We start from the raw sequence: 18,357 nt of genomic DNA, 5'->3' as shown, positions 1-18,357 counted from the left end.
ATTACGTCCGTAATTGACGGACGTATTTCGGCCGCAAGTCCCGGACCGAACACAGTGCAGGGAGCCGGGCTCCTAGCATCATAGTTATGTACGACGCTAGGAGTCCCTGCCTCGTACTGTAATCATGTTTTCAGTACGGGACAGTTGTCCGGCAGCGAGGCAGGGACTCCTAGCGTCGTACATAACTATGATGCTAGGAGCCCGGCTCCCTGCAGTGTGTTCGGTCCGGTACTTGCGGCCGAAATACGTCCGTCAATTACGGACGTAATGACCTCATGTGAACATACCCTTAAATTCCCTCCCCATGTTTATTTTAGGTCCAAAATTCTGTGCTGATCAATTTCTTCAAGAAGCTCTATCACCAGATTATAAGTGTCCTATCGCCTACATAATCTGATCGGCGCTGTAATGTAGATAACAGTGGTTTTAATTTTGAAAAATAATCAATTTTGAGCAAGTTATGAACAATTTTAGATTTATGATAATTAGTTTCTTATTAGACAACTTGGCGTTTTTTTACCTTTTTACCAACTGGGCGTTGTAAAGAGAAGTGTATGACGCTGACCAATCAGTGACCAATCAGTGTCATAAACTTCTCTCCATTCATTTCTAGCTGTAATCGCAGCACATCGTGATCTCGCGAGATCTCGCTGTGCTGTCACATACACCCACATTAACTTTACTGAAGTGTCTTGAGAGTGAATAGACATCGCTTTCAGCCAGGATGCGATGTCTATTCACACTCCTGACACTTAGTTAAAGTATCTGTGGGACTTCATCACAACACAGCGTGATCTCGCAAGATCACACTGTACTGTGTAAGTCCATGGTTTGCCATGGTTTACAATGGGATACTGTTTTTTGAAGGTACTGCTACACTATTCTGTACTTCAAAAAAAGTATACGCGACGTAACGTTTTTTTTTAGCCTTGATTTCAATGAACGACGTATGCAAATGTAATGCTATATGTTTGAATCTGTTTACATACAGTAAATCTATCCGTTTTGATTTTTTTGGTTTTTTTTTCTATCAGTGTTCACTTTAAAAAAAAGTATACTTGTTTAGGTAAAAAAACGGACAGAAATGTATACCGACGTATGAGAATACGCTAAACGTACACGCTATAAACAACACAGACGTAAAAAGAAAATGGTCCACGTTTTTATTAAAAAAACATATGCGTTCAGCGGATAGCACAAACACGATGTGAAGTTGGCCTTACGCTCTTAAAAAACGCGCCTAAATCTGTCCGTGTGCGTTGCGCTTTGCATCAGTGTGCTTTGCTTGTGGCATGTGTTTTTCACACACTTGCAAGCACTTTTATTATTTTTCAATGTAATTAATGCGTGAAACACGGACAGAACAAGGATGTGACATCAACAGGCGACTATGTGCGTGAAAACGCACTAATATAGGACATGCACTGAGTTTCATGCAATGGACACACGCTGCGTAAAAAACGATGCATGTGTAAATAGCCCCATTTAAATCAATGGGTCCGTGTGCTGTGTGTTGTTTTAACGGACGAGAATCATGCTCGTCTGAATAAGCCATAATAGAGAGAAGAAGGCTGCTATAAGGTGACTGTGGGCCCCCTGTACAGCTGCACAGGTTGCACCAATGGTATGTCCGTCCTTCATTGTATGATGAATTTGCCAATACGTTGTGGTTTCCATTATAATCCGTGTGAACATAGCCTTAATCCTACAGGAAACCTTAAAGCTGTCATCTGATTGGCTGCCATATGAAAAACGTCAATTTTTTTTTTCTTTAATGAGTATCAAAATATGCAAAGATGAGCATAAAATTATAGTGTCATAAAGACTGCAATAACAAGGTAACGCAAAGAACAAATAACAGGGAAATGCAGAGGGCAAACAGCGGGGCAAACAGTAATCATGTTTTCAGTACGGGACAGTTGTCCGGCAGCGAGGCAGGGACTCCTAGCATCGTACATAAGTATGATGCTAGGAGCCCGGCTCCCTGCACTGTGTTCGGTCCGGGACTTGCGGCCAAAATACGTCCGTCAATTACGGACGTAATGACCTCGTGTGAATCCAGCCTTACAGTGCCATACAATACACATATAACAGTTCCATACAATACACATATAACAGTGCCATACAATACACATATAACAGCGCCATACAATACACATATAACAATGCCATACAATACACATATAACAGTGCCATACAATACACATATAACAGTGCCATGCAATACACATATAACAGCGCCATACAATACACATATAACAGTGCCATACAATACACATATAACAGTGCCATACAATACATATATAACAGTGCCATACAATACACATATAACAGTGCCATACAATACACATATAACAGTGCCATACAATACACATATAACAGCGCCATACAATACACATATAACAGCGCCATACAATACACATATAACAGTGCCATACAATACACATATAACAGTGCCGTACAATACACATATAACAGTGCCATACAATACACATATAACAGCGCCATACAATACACATATAACAGCGCCATACAATACACATATAACAGCGCCATACAATACACATATAACAGTTCCATACAATACACATATAACAGCGCCATACAATACACATATAACAGCGCCATACAATACACATATAACAGTGCCATACAATACACATATAACAGTGCCATACAATACACATATAACAGTGCCATACAATACACATATAACAGCGCCATACAATACACATATAACAGTGCCATACAATACACATATAACAGTGCCATACAATACACATATAACAGTGCCATACAATACACATATAACAGCGCCATACAATACACATATAACAGTGCCATACAATACACATATAACAGTGCCATACAATACACATATAACAGTGCCATACAATACACATATAACAGTGCCATACAATACATATATAACAGTGCCATACAATACACATATAACAGTGCAATACAATACACATATAACAGCACCATACAATACACATATAACAGCGCCATACAATACACATATAACAGCGCCATACAATACACATATAACAGTGCCATACAATACACATATAACAGTGCCATACAATACACATATAACAGTGCCATACAATACACATATAACAGCGCCATACAATACACATATAACAGCGCCATACAATACACATATAACAGTGCCATGCAATACACATATAACAGTGCCATACAATACACATATAACAGTGTCATACAATACACATATAACAGTGCCATACAATACACATATAACAGTGCCATACAATACACATATAACAGTGCCATGCAATACACATATAACAGTGCCATGCAATACACATATAAAGCTGGATTCACACGAGGTCATTACGTCCGTAATTGACGGACGTATTTCAGCCGCAAGTCCCAGACCGAACACAGTGCAGGGAGGAGGGCTCCTAGCATCATAGTTATGTACAATGCTAGGAGTCCCTGCCTCGCTACCGAACAACTGTCCCATACTGTAATCATGTTTTCAGTACGGGACAGTTGTCCGGCAGCGAGGCAGGGACTCCTAGCATCGTACATAAGTATGATGCTAGGAGCCCGGCTCCCTGCACTGTGTTCGGTCCGGGACTTGCGGCCGAAATACGTCCGTCAATTACGGACGTAATGACCTCGTGTGAATCCAGCCTTACAGTGCCATACAATACACATATAACAGTTCCATACAATACACATATAATAGCGCCATACAATACACATATAACAGTGCCATACAATACACATATAACAGTGCCATACAATACACATATAACAGTGCCATACAATACACATATAACAGCGCCATACAATACACATATAACAGTGCCATACAATACACATATAACAGTGCCATACAATACATATATAACAGTGCCATACAATACACATATAACAGTGCCATACAATACACATATAACAGTTCCATACAATACACATATAACAGCGCCATACAATACACATATAACAGCGCCATACAATACACATATAACAGCGCCATACAATACACATATAATAGCGCCATACAATACACATATAACAGTGCCATACAATACACATATAATAGTGCCATACAATACACATATAACAGTGCCATACAATACACATATAACAGTGCCATACAATACACATATAACAGTGCCATACAATACACATATAACAGTGCCAAACAATACACATATAACACTGCCATACAATACACATATAACAGTGCCATACAATACACATATAACAATGCCAAACAATACACATATAACAGTGCCATACAATACACATATAACAGTGCCATACAATACACATATAACCGTGCCATACAATACACATATAACAGTGCCATGCAATACACATATAACAGCGCCATACAATACACATATAACAGCGCCATACAATACACATATAACAATGCCATACAATACACATATAACAGTGCCATACAATACACATATAACAGTGCCATACAATACACATATAACAGTTCCATACAATACACATATAACAGTGCACGAATTGCAGTAGGATCAATTGTGTCAAATAATAGCGCCCAATAGTGAACTAATAGCATTTCCATATAATGGGCAAATAATAATGGCAAAAATTGCACATATAATACTGCCATACAGTGTGCAAATAATAATAGTGTCATATATGGTATGAATAACCAAGCCATATAGTGTTCAAATAGCATTACCATAAAATATGAAAATAGCAGTGCCAAACAATCTTCAAATAAAAGTGCCATATTGTGGGCAATGATGGTGCTCTCATGCAAATGCCCACTTAGACACTAGTGCGCCCTCCCTCACTCAGATGGCCAGAGCCAAATATTCATTCATTCTTCTGGAGATCCAGGACCAGGAGTATGCACATTCATCCAGTACTTTAAGGTAAGGCCTTGTTCACATCTGCGTTGGAGACTCCGTTAGGGGCCTTTGTCGTAGATCTGTCCGAGAATACCGTAAACAATAGCGCAGTAAATTATATTGATATTGTTTCCGCCAAAACCATAGACACGGTGGTGTCTGCTGTCCAATGGAACCGGCGCTTCTGGTTTTTCCTTTGTTCTGCTCCTCTGACAGCAGAACAACGGAAAGCCGAACGCAGATGTGAACCAGGCCTTAGGCGTTCACTCAACCATGTGCACACATATAAAGATATAAACAGAGACACACGCACGCACGCTCCTCCTACTACTGGTCGGCAGTGTCTTCTAATAGGACGTCTCTACGGCCATGTTCACATCATGTTTGTGATGTAAATTTACCATGTACGTCGGGAAAGCTACGGTATCTGCGCACATGCTAAACGTGTCCATAGGGCGCCATTAGCCTGACGGAGTAAAAAGTGTGTCCTTTTGGCCTCCGTCTGGCTGGTATATGTCGGTATACCTTTCTTTTAGGTATGGGATAGCATAGTACACTGATATATACCGTGCAGTATGTTTTTTTTAACATGGGTGCCTATAAGTAATGTATAGCATATGTTTCAGACACACATTTAACATATATGTCATGGGCATTTAAATAGCCCATGGGTGATGGATGACTAACAGTGGCATCCGTCACCCATGGGCTATAATGGGATCCATTTAACATGAAAAGGGTCATGAGAGTTCATGGCGCATGCGTTTATCGTATCCCATTATTGTCTATAGGTGATGGACGACACTGTTAGGCATCCGTCACAGCTTATCCTTAATGTTTTCGTCGTATACGTTATAGGTAGGCCAAAAACTGGATGTGAAAGGGTAAATGGTACAGTGCACTCATGGTCATGTGACTGGGATGTCACCAAGGTGCTTTAGCCCACCAACATTTATTTTGTGTAGATTATATTGACATTAGCATAAATTTGCATTAATTTTTTGAGCAGAAATCGGGTGCATTTTCTAACTGTCCCAACAGTATTAATATTTAATAAGCAGAAATCACATGAAAATTACCTGAATAAGTTCTTCCAGCTCAGTTGCATTGACACACGAGTGCTCTGATACAAAGCTGTTCTTCTGTATCAAGATGGTGGTCCTCTGAGAAGTCTCATAGGGCTGTTCCAAAGCTTTGAAGACCGTGGCGCCAATGATTAAGTACAGGACAACCACAAGAAAAACTGTAGATACGGTTTTCCATTTCATCACATTCACTGTGATGTCCCTCTCCTCCCGGGTAGACAATATGGGGGGTTTAGATGAGAAGGAAAGCCTTGGTTTGGTGTTTTGAGCAGCTGCTTTCGGGTCCAGTAAATCAGGAGCTGCCACTAAGAAAAAAAACATAAGATATATCGTTTATTGTAAGATCCAATTAAATTTTTGGCTCTTCATAAAATCCTGTATAGTCAGTGACTGCTATGGTGCCTATGGGGATCGCGTGGCCTGACACTGAACTGTCTCCCCTGCTTACACAGAGCTCCAATTCCTCTGATTTCCCTCAAACAGAAATGATAACATTCTAGCTGCCTACAGCCACCACTAGAGGGAGCTCACTGCATAAAAATTCTCACAGTTCCCATTGATGTTTAATATTAGTATAAATCCATATAACTTTAGCTCCCCCTAGCCGTGGCGGCATGCAGCTAGAATGTTATTATTTTTCTCTATGGCTGTATGAGGGGAAGCAGAGGATTTAGAGCTCTGTGTCAGTGATCTGACACCTGTAACTATATATATATATTATGACATAACTCATCACAAAATTGACCTAAAAATTAAATGGTAGAAAAAAAAAGTAAATTTGGCAGAGCTCTAAGAGTGGGGCCTATTCTGATCTGTGCTACGTTTCAGTGTATGCCTCTGTGTATATTCTATGCATTGTTAATTATATATCCTTCATGCTATATTCTAAGGGCGGGTTCACACATAGCGGAATTTCACTTAAATTCCGCTGCGGACACTCCGCAGCGTTAATCCGCAGCGGAGCCGTTTCTCCATTGACTTTCACTTTAATTTAGAAGTGTTCGTTTACACGATGCGTACAATTCCGCTGCGGAGCATAGGCTGCGGAGCGGAATTTGGTGTCCGCAGCATGCTCTGTCTGTTGCGGAGCAGTGGCGGACTCATGGCGGAATTTCTCCATTGACTTCAATGGAGATTCTAAGTTCCGCAATGAAGTCCGCAGCTGTCATGCACATGTCATGTGTGATGCGGATGCGTCTTGCTTTTTTAACTTGACATTTCTTCATTCTGGCTGGACCTATGTATTTCTAGGTCTACAGCCAGACTGAGGAAGTCAATGGGGCTCCCGTAATGACGGGAGCGTTGCTAGGAGACGTCTGTAAATAGTCACTGTCCAGGGTGCTGAAAGAGTTAAGCGATCGGCAGTAACTGTTTCTGCACCCGGGACAGTGACTTCCGATCCCAATATACATGTATCTGTAAAAAAACATATAAGTTCATACTTACCGAGAACTCCCTGCGTCTGTCTCCAGTCCGGCCTCCCAGGATGACGTTTCAGTGTAAGTGACGGCTGCAGCCAATCACAGGCCAAGCACAGGCTGCAGCGGTCACATGGACTGGCGCGTCATCCAGGGAGGTCGGGCTGGATGCCGAAAGAGGGACGCGTCACCAAGACAACGGCCGGTAAGTATGAAAATCGTTTACTTTCACTAGGGAAAGTGCTGTCCCTTCTCTCTATCCTGCACTGATAGGGAGAAGGGAAGCACTTTTCCCGCAGTCTGCAGCAGCTAGTCCGCATCAATGTACTGCACATTTTGTGCAGATCCGCTGCAGAATCTGCAACGCAGATTCTGTGCGGCATCGATGCGGACAGTTGCGGAGGAATTCCGCCATGTGTGGTCATGCCCTTAATAGTGACAAGGCATATTTCTTCAGATCATTAAAGAGGACCTGTCTCCACTCCTGACATATCTATTTAGTAAATACTTGTATTCCCCATGAAATAACAATTCTGTAAGCACCTTTTCTTAGAACCGTACATTTTGCCGTCCCTCAGTTATTCCTCCTAGAAATTTATGAAAAAAGTGGTAACTGGGTGTTACCACTTGGGGGGTGTGTCCCTACACAGACTGACAATGTCCAATCAGTGCTGACAGAGTGAGACTGTGTAGGGACACGCCCCTTTGACAAGGTGATAAATAGTTCATTTATTCATGAATTTCTAGGAGGAATAACAGAGGAATGGTACAACATAGAGTTCTAAGAAAAGATGTTCCAGAATTGTTGGAGAATACAAGCATTTACTAAACAAATTAGGTACCAGAACCTCTTTAAACATCCTCTTATAGAACGGCTTTGGGCCCCTGTGTAATAATGGTTGGGCCACTTATCAACCATAGTCATAATACGCTTGACACAGTTTAACACAATGTCTTGAATAACATTTATCTCATGTATGTTTCCTGCAGATCCTGTACTGTCCTCTACAATTGGACTCAGAAGGTTTCGGGCCATAGACATTGCCCTAATGCCCAATCAGTTAGTCCATCCCTGCCACATAGAACATACTGGAGTGATAACTAGTTCAGACTTTAATATTACAGAGACAAGTTTAATATAACACATTGATTGTAATGAATTGCCATGTAATAACTGTATTCACTTAATTTTATGTGTTTCTACATGACAGCATCCAATCTTTATTAACATTCAGCAAGAGTTTGAGTCTCCCTTCAAATCATTATATGGATTTACAATACGACACTGGACCAGAACATATTAATGACTTCACTTATGCTGACAGTGGCTAAATCTTTGTTTCTAGGGGGTCAATCCATCAAAGTAATTACTGGTGGTGCTTCTTTATTATGTCCCCTTAAGGGATGATTGTTGTATTGGTGACAGGTTGACTTATGAGTTGCATTATATGGTTGATGTTTTGCAGCACTCATTTTCAGAGGTTCATCCATGGTCCTCTGTTGGCCCTAAGACATAACATTTTAGGTCCAGATAACGTTGAAGGAAAATTTTATGGCCAATTTTGTTACAAAGTCTTCGCTGGTTTTCATAGTCATCAATAGCAGAGCATCTGGCCCTATTGAGCCTTATGGGAATTGACCAAAAATCTGTCAGCAGTTCCCTTATACTAGTAATTCCCAACCTTTTTTCCATGGAGTAACCCCTGATAAAAATTTGACCCTCATGATGAACCCCTATTCCTACCCGATTCCTACTGTAATGGTGACAACTCTTACTGTTGCTGTCTTCTGGGGAGCTGGTTTGGACTTCTTTTGATGGGATGCAGATCTGTAGTTTGGCATGAACAACTTTCCAAGCACTGCACGTAACAGTGACCCAAAAAATTAAACATGAAAGATACTGATTCTCCTAGAACCAGCAAAGGTTAGGGAGACTTTGAGGCAGTGTTTCCTGGGAAGATATGTAAAATAGCTCTTCTCCAGAAGGAATAATACTGCCTCTACAGTGACACCTATAGGTGACTACCCTGTAAATCAAAGTCTGATGCCTTAAAGAGCCTTCACACATCACAGTACAGAGTAGGGTTTTTATGTGAGATGTCGTGTAAACAATTTTCTTCCTTCTGGAGTCATGGAGCCTGTCAGATGATCTCTTTCTTGGGCAATCAGTGTAGAGACGTTCTGCACATAAGAAAGCCCAACTGAGTTTCAAGAACCAAGGCTTATGCATCATGATATATGTGTCAATCTTTGCTTGCAGTTATTGAATGGGAATCATCAGACCTGGTCATGTGAAGCTCACACAGGTGCAAGGCTCGTTACAGTACAGTTATCAAAGTTCTCTATTGTAACGAACCGTCCACCTGTGTGATCATTAAATGAGCAGGACGGATTTTCAGAAAGTAAACAATGAAGGTTCCTATTCATTCTCTACAAGCAGAGATCTTGAAAACCATAAGGAATTGATACAGAATGTATATAAAAAATTAGCATTAAGCTTTTTTTGATAAAACCAGAATACTCCTTTAACCCTTTGTAAAAAAAAAAAATTGGCAGATGCACTTAAAGGGGTATTCCAGACAAAAACTTGTATCACCTGTCCACTTGAAAGATGATAACTGTTAGGCTGGGTTCACACACACTATTTACGGACGTAATTTGGGCGTTTTAACCTCGAATTACGTCAGAAAATACGGCTCCAAAGCGCCGGCAAACATCTGCCCATTCATTTGAATGTGTTTTACGATGTTCTGTGCCGACGGTCATTTTTTTTACGCTCCGCATCAAAGAAGTGCCTGTCACTTCTTGGGACGTAATTGGAGCCGTTTTCCATTGGCACCATAGAAAAACAGCTCCAATTATGTCCGTAATGGACGCTGCGAAAAACGCCCGCACATGCCATTACGTCTGAAATTCAGGAGCTGTTTTCTCCTGAAAACAGCTCCGTTATTTCAGCCGTAATGGACGCTGCCGTGTGAACATACCCTTAGATTGGTGGTGGTCTGACTGCTGGGAGCTGCAATAATCACTAGAACGGGGGACTCCGAGTCCGGACCCTCATACCGCCATCCCCATGCTCAGAGCACGACTGCGGCAATGAGCATTCAATCATGCTCGCTGGTGCTCCATTTAAACTCTATAGGAGTGATGGAAACAAAGTTTGGACACCTCCACCTGACATTACTTTTGTCCATTCCCTTCCATTGCAATATAATTTTTTAGAGAGCCACCACCATCTGTTAGTTTGCGGAGTAAATGCTGCTGCTCACTGCAAAACTATGAAGGGTAACAGCTGCAGAGATGTCTATAAATGAGTCATGAGATGGATCTGAGATATTCCTATTATGAGTCAGGGAGCGGCAGTATAAGGGTGCATTCACACGTGGCAGATTTTGTTGCAAAAAATTTTCAACAGCTAAAAATCAGTTTTCCTTCATCTGAATGGAACTTGCAGAAAGCCATGTACCTGCTGCAGAAACAACCAGTGCAGATGAATGGAACTGATTTTTAGCCGTAGAAAATTTCTGCAACAAAATCTGCAGGGTGTGATTGCACCGGATTTTATTGCCAAAAATCTGCAGCGTATTACAGTAGCAGCAGGGTGGATGAGGTATGAATAAATCTCATCCGCACGCTGCGCAAACGACCTGACGAAAAACTGTTTATGTTCACACGGCGGATACGCTGAGTAAAAGCGTATCCACCATGGGCACCACAGGGAATTCCGGCCGAAAATTTGCACCAAATTGCGGTGCAGTTCGGCCAGAACGTCCGCTGTGGAAAATAGCATGGAAAAAAAAATCATAATTATTTGTAGCCATGGAGATGCGTCCCTCTGTCGTCCTGCAGCCTCCTGCGATGACGTTTCATCCCATGTGACCGCTGCAGCCTGTGATTGGCTGCAGCAGTCATATGATGAAAAGTTATCCCAGGAGGCCTGCCTGGATGAAGAAGCACAAAATTCTGGGTAAGTATAAGATTTTAAATTTTTTCTGAGTTGCGATTTTAGTGGCGGATTCGCAGCTTTTCAACCGCAAAAATCGTACCATCTGCTATTTGTTGCAGGTTTTACCTCCCCATTGAATTCAATTGGGAAAACTGGTAACAAAAAAGCAGCGATTATGCAAATACAATTGACAGGCTGCGGATTAAAAAAACGCGACTTGACTTCCCTTGTGTTTGGACAGGACTGTTGATGTGAAATTCTATTAAGGAAGGGAAATTCACTGCTTAACTTAATAAGTATCACCATGACTCTGAACCGTCTCCTGCTCACCCATGCAGTGACCCAGGCAGGACTATTCTTCAGCTCTTCGCTACGGGTACAGATCTATCTTGGCACACAGAGCCCTGGCCTCAACCATTGATCGTGACTGCTAAGATACAACACATTGAGCTGTCAGCTACGACACAATTGTTCTTCTGCACGTGTTCTCCATCAGTGCAGCGACAGCAAAGCCGAAAAACCTTGAATGATGAGGTGACTGTACTAGGGGTATTCCAATGCTGGTGGCACTTCAAGAATTGGTGTCCATTAAAACAATTCTAGTCAGAGTTAATATTAAAGGGGTTTTCCAGGATGAAAATAGCCCCAGCGTGTGTTTAAGATAAGGAATTAAGATTGTCCTTCCTTTTGGGAACAGTAAAGCTGCCCATAGCTTGATGATGCTCTCTGTACCGCGCTGCAGAATATGAAGGTGCTATATGAGCAATAGGAAATAAATAAATATGATAACCACACTAAGGTTAGGGCTCCACAGCATCCTATGGCACTGTTGGTACAACCGCCACCATCACGCAACCTCAATATTTCCCTATTGGGCAGGAGTCACACGAAAATCGCAAAATTTCCATTATTATCGTAAGTCATTTGTGATTTTTCCAGTCATTGGAAACAATGAGGTCGCACAACAGTCAACCTGCGATATTAACGCGACTGTTGCGCTACCAAAAGTCACCATGGCGCCTTAGTCAATTATTTACTTTCCAAGACTGATACTGGTAGACCAACATGGCGGCAGAGCGATTAGCATTGCAGACTTGCATTTCTTTGGTTATAGATTTCAGCATATTCCACATGGTATTGGATGAGATGTAGCAGGTGCCAGTTTGCCAGCTTGCTGTCATAGCAATGTGGCACCCACTTCATCGCTCTGTAACCAAGTATTGCAAAGCAGTGATAGAGATGACAGCAAGTGCTAATTTGCATCCCCTCCAAGGGGTCACATAGGATTCCTCAGAAGAGTTCATACTGCAAAAACACACTAGCATGGTAACTGGGCTTCTTAGAAAATTGGACTTTAACATCTGCATGTTAGTAAATTAGAAAATTAGATCACAAGCATCACTGCACTAGAGACAGATGGATAAGAGATAGATAGATAGATAGATAGATAGATAGATAGATAGATAGATAGAGAGAGAGAGAGAGAGAGAGAGAGAGAGAGAGAGAGAGAGAGAGAGAGAGATAGATAGATAGATAGATAGATAGATAGATAGATAGATAGATAGATAGATAGATAGATAGATAGATAGATAGATAGATAGATAGATAGATAGATGTGAGATAGATAGATATGAGATAGATAGATATGAGATAGATAGATAGATAGATAGATAGATAGATAGATAGATAGATAGATAGATAGATAGATAGATAGATAGATAGATAGATAGATAGATGATAGATAGATAGATAGATAGATAGATAGATAGATAGATAGATAGATAGATAGATAGATAGATAGATAGATAGATAGATAGATAGATAGATAGATAGATAGATAGATAGATAAAGTTATAAAATGATTTACTGAATATATCCTGGTGACACTAAGAAGAGGGCACCATCAGGAAAGTAACCAGGGAAATAGGGAAATGTAATTTCCTTCTCCTTCACATGAAGTCACAACAGAGGATAGATATAAAGGGGGCAAAGATTGTTTGTGTCCCAATAGTGTGACATTTACAAAGACACAACATTTTCAGAATTGCACTGTGCTACACCTGATGACTTCTGGACCTGGTTAGGAGGACTATTTACAAGCACTGTCTGAAAATTTGGTTTTGTCTTTTCGTTTTCAGGATGTTTTGTTCTACATTTAGAAAAGGATCAATGATGTGGAAATAAAATAGTCTATCATCTCATCATATATGATATTCATTTGTTTGGTGGAAGAATTGCTTTTGTCACCTTTCTGCTTTTGGTGATTTGAGTGAATACTTTGTAAAATGCTGTATCTACAGGATCTCAATGCTAGGTGGTATATACAGTTACAGTTTACAGATAGATGGACAGACAGACCGATAGATAGATAGATAGATAGATAGATAGATAGATAGATAGATAGATAGATAGATAGATAGATAGATAGATAGATAGATAGATAGATAGATAGATAGATAGATAGATGCACATACTGGAGGAGACCATGTCATGAACTTTCTGCTCCTTTAAGTAACAGACAGCAATTAATCCAGTTAGAAGTCCCATTACTTCCCAGCTGTCAGCCCCTGGCACCATACGATGCTCATCATTAGCACATGCTTCATTACTCTGCATCCAGTGCACTGGGAAATATCCTTCTGTAATGTGTTTGTATGAGACTGATTCCACATAATACATGAATGCTACAAATCCTTTACACACGACTTTGCATTATTATCGGAGCTGAAATCTGCTGCTTCTCCTTGTTCTCCTAAATCTGAATATTTTAGCCAGTACCCCAGATGCTCATTATTCCAAAACCCCCTCACACAATGCAAATCCTGCACTCTGCCCATCCCTGCCAGTCCAGCTGGTGGAGCAGTATCATCTGTCCACACCTTCAGCAAATAACAGGTTACAGAGGAAGACAAATCCATTCAAAGCAAGAAGCCAAAATCTAGTTAAAGAAAAACCCCATAGAACTGGCGAACAATATGTATAAAACAGGGTGGCACTGAAAAGGCAAGAAGGGGTTAAATCCGGTTCAGCTCGAAAATGGAAACATTGTTGCACTCGCAAAATCAATAGAACTGATGTAGACTATGTATCAAGCAAGGGGCAGTGAATGGGACAGAGAGGGGTTAAAGCCTGTTGAATTGTATTATGGAAACATTGTTGCATTGTTTACATTCTAGTCTATGGAAATGTTTACATACAGCCCCCACCCTCCTATTATGAATTGTGATACAAAGTAACAATGTGATACAATGTATACAGTATATGGCAACCTGTAGCTCCAGATTTTTTCAGTGCTGCAGATCAAGCATGTCCTGCTGGGCTTTCTGGTACTTGTATTTCCCCAGTAGCTGCTACTATAGACCTGCTGATTGAAAATACATTGCCCAGACAGTACTTACTTTTCATTTCCAGGCTCTTTGCAGGTTCTTCTCTGGGAAGCAAGGCATTGTTTGATTGTGGGTTGCTGTTGCATTCAAGAATAGTAGTGTATAAATAAATCACCAACTGGAGAGACTGTATATAAAGAAGAGTCCACAGAGTGATGCAAAAAAAGAGGGAGATGCTGGAGGAGAGAGAGAGAGAGGGAGAGAGAGAGAGAGAGAGAGAGGAGCAGCTACTGTGGAGAGTCAGAGGATGTCTATGATGATGATGATGATGATGGTGGAGGAGGGTTTGAGGCAGGATCCAAGGGTTTGCTAGAAATGAAAGCACTGGAGGAAAGGCTGGTGTGAATGAAACTACAAAGAGCAAGCTGTGTATACAGCAAATCCTGTGCTGAGGAGGAGAGAGAGGGGGGAGTAGTCAGGTGCAGGGAGACCAAGGCATGCAATGTGGAGGGAGGCATTATAGAAGATAAGAAATAGTGGAGAACTGAGAAAGCAGCACCTGCTTCCCTAAGCGCTCCCTCCACTGGAGCAATCCACTCTACTGGGTGCTGGGACTACTCTCCTACAAGGTGCAAAGTGACTGTGTGGCTGGCTTCTCCTCTTGGGAATGTATTAGAAAGTTCATACTAGGAAGTGCTGCCATCCAGCTTTCCTGAACAAGAAATCTATCAGTAATATGGAGTGGGGGGTGTATTAGGTCAGAACTATTATATTTACTGGTGACTTTGAGCTCATAGGTCTGACAAAGACAATTCCTTTCCATATGCCCCATTCGGGTATGTTCACACGGCAGCGTCCGATACGGCTGAAATTACGGAGTTGTTTTCAGGAGAAAACAGCTCCGGAATTTCAGACGTAATGGCATGTGCAGGCGTTTTTCGCAGCGTCCATTACGGACGTAATTGGAGCTGTTTTTCCATGGAGGCAATGGAAAATGGCTCCAATTACGTTTCAAGAAGTGACAGGCACTTCTTTGACGCGGGCGTCTTTTTTACGCACCGTCTTTTGACAGCGGCGCGTAAAAAAATGACCGTCGGCACAGAACATCGTAAAACCCATTCAAATGAATGGGCCGATGTTTGCAGACGCTTTGGAGCCGTATTTTCGGACGTAATTCGAGGCTAAAACGCCCAAATTATGTCTGTAAATAGGGTGTGTGAACCCAGCCTTAGGGTAAGTTCATATGTAGCATAAATCCTGTGGATTGTATTTCGCTGCGGAAAATCGGCAGTAATACTGTAGCAGCAAAGTGGATGAGATTTGAACACCCTGCGTAAATGATAAGCGGAAATAAGAAATTGACCTGGGGTGCAGTTTGTTAACCTGCAGCCTGTCCATTAATTTGCGTAAATGCTGCTTATTTATTTTGGATTTTCCCCATTGAATTCAATGGGGAGGTAAAACCCGCAACAAATAGTAGACGTTGCGATTTCTGCGGCGGAAAAGCTGCAAATCCACCACAAAAATCGCAAAAATAAATAAATCTTATTCTTACCCAGGATTCTGTGCTTTTTCCTCCAGGCCAGCCTTCTGGGATGACGTTTCATCCCATGTGACCGCTGCAGCAAATCGCAGGCTGCTGCAGAAGTCACATGGGATGAAACGTCATCCGCAATGCTCATTACCAGGGGTTTCTGAAGCGAGATCCACAGTAATCAATTGATCGCCGGGCCGACTTAATTCTTAAAAAGGGGATAGCGAGAAGGGACAGCTCCTTTAAGATTTCCCTACTGTATATGAGCTCTGGCCCACCAGTTGTGTAGATGAAAGGAGCGTATGCTATGATTACAGTGTTGACTATCATTATCACTTGCGCTGGTTCCAGAAGTTTGCTGACATATTTTATTGTAAATCAAGTTGATTTTGCCTCTTGTTGACCATATGAGCAGCATTTCCGCAGAATGTCCAGTCTTCTATCTGGGTCTTCAGGCTTCTCAAATGTATGGTCAGGATTTTAAATCTATAGGCAAAAAATATGGGATAATAAAAATGTCTCCAATCCCATACTTACTGTGTCCAACGGTACCAAATTCTAGGTAAACCCACGTCTTCACCCCGACGTCTTATTTCAGTCGATTCCATCGCTGTAGCTCCCTTTTAGTAGTCGGCGCGCGGTGCTATATTCCGGAGCTCCCTCTAGTGGTCAGTCTGATAAGCTACATACCAGAGCTCCCTCTAGTGGTCAATGGGAGGAACTACCTTCAAATTAAAAGACCTCCCCTTGGTGTCACATGATTCTGCTGAACTACCTTTATATACCAACAGGTGCAAGAGTTTTAGGTCGCTCCACCCTGACGCCAGCACGCTTCTTCTTGTACCTGTGATTGTCTATTAATGTACCTGACCTTGGCTTATGGTTCGTTTCCAAACCTCTGGCAGTGACTCTGACCTAGACTACATTTGACTAATCTCTTGGCTCTCGATTTGGCACTTCATTTTTATACCGTCATCTGTCTGTCACCAACTAGCCACGTTAAGGAGGCAGTTAGGGGGCCGCTACCTGCAGGTTCTTACTAGTCCGTACTGCTTTGTGGTGGTCCCTGGTGAAGACTGTATGGCCTGTTGGACTCCGTGCCTCAACATTGCCAGCGCTAACTCTAAACTGGTGAAAAGGAATCAAATACGCCCTGCCAGGTTTCTGTCACCATACATAGGGTATAGTGGGCCTCATGGTTGCTGGGTTCCTGGATTGGTCACCATAATGTGGCCATGGTCAACTAGTAAAAAGATACAAAAACATGAATGATCTAGAGGAAAGTAATTACTTGCGTAATACCGGATTAACGTAAATTCTCCCGTTTTGGGAGAGATGCATCTGTTTGTGTTTCCAAGCAATGTGACCATTGCTTTAGGACTCCAAAAGTTATTGTCCTGTGGATTTAAATTCCACTATCATATTAGACACAAGTATTAGCAACAAGTATCCTAGACAGCCTCCTAGGGCTCGATAGATGGACTCCGCCATGAATACAACCACAAAATGTTTTACCTCACCGGAGCTGAACAATAACTATAAGGCCGGATTCCCTGGCCATACAGTTTTTCATGTCCGAGTTGCACCCGTACGGGGTATGTTGTCACGGATCCCCATGGACTTGAGTCTATCGAGGGATCAGTGAAAATGGAAGAAAATAGGACATGTTCTATTTTTCAACGAACCCTTCACACGGTCCATTGAAACAATGTCTGTGTTAACATCCCCATTGAAATACATAGGTCCGTGTGACGGCCGTTGTTTTACATGTAAACTACGGTCATCTGAATTCGGCCTAAGGGTCATGCTGAGTTAGCCAGGATGCCGGTTAAAATATCCCTATCACTATTTAGATGAGGGCATTCATAAGGTGCTCCCACTAAATAGTCCCTACAATAGACATTAGAATAGAGCGCCTTTAAGGGCACGGCCAGACGTGGCGGAATTGCTGTGGAATTCTCCAGCGGCCGTTTTTTACATTTGTTTCTATCCATTTTTAGGCAAGTTAGTTCAGACGTTGCGGAAAACTCCGCTGCGGACCATAGGCTGCGGTGCAGAATTTTCCGTCCGTAGCATGCACTGTCTGTTGCGGAGAAGAAGCTGAATTTCACTGCGGATTTCAGCCTTTGCAATGCAAAAACTGAAATCTACAGCAAGTCCGCTGTGATATCTGC

General features: G+C 41.8%; 1 protein-coding gene across 1 annotated transcript in view; it reads right to left on the bottom strand.

Annotated features, from left to right (window-relative positions):
- KCNK2 (potassium two pore domain channel subfamily K member 2) overlaps window positions 1-15,075 on the bottom strand; it is a 106,185-nt gene extending 91,110 nt beyond the window's left edge. Inside the window, exons 1-2 of the mRNA XM_075863333.1 lie at window positions 14,722-15,075; window positions 5,954-6,264 (exon numbers count right to left, since the gene is read on the bottom strand). Of these exons, the coding sequence (XP_075719448.1) occupies window positions 5,954-6,264; window positions 14,722-14,728 (318 nt within the window). The 5' untranslated portion in view covers window positions 14,729-15,075. The remainder of the gene's footprint in view (window positions 1-5,953; window positions 6,265-14,721) is intronic.
- Between the last annotated feature and the right edge of the window lie 3,282 nt (window positions 15,076-18,357).

This window comes from Rhinoderma darwinii, chromosome 4 (assembly GCF_050947455.1).
Source record: "Rhinoderma darwinii isolate aRhiDar2 chromosome 4, aRhiDar2.hap1, whole genome shotgun sequence".
Taxonomy (NCBI): Eukaryota; Metazoa; Chordata; class Amphibia; order Anura; family Rhinodermatidae; genus Rhinoderma; species Rhinoderma darwinii.
The sequence above is the reverse complement of the archived record's forward strand: the minus strand, read 5'-3'. Positions and strand labels throughout refer to the sequence as shown.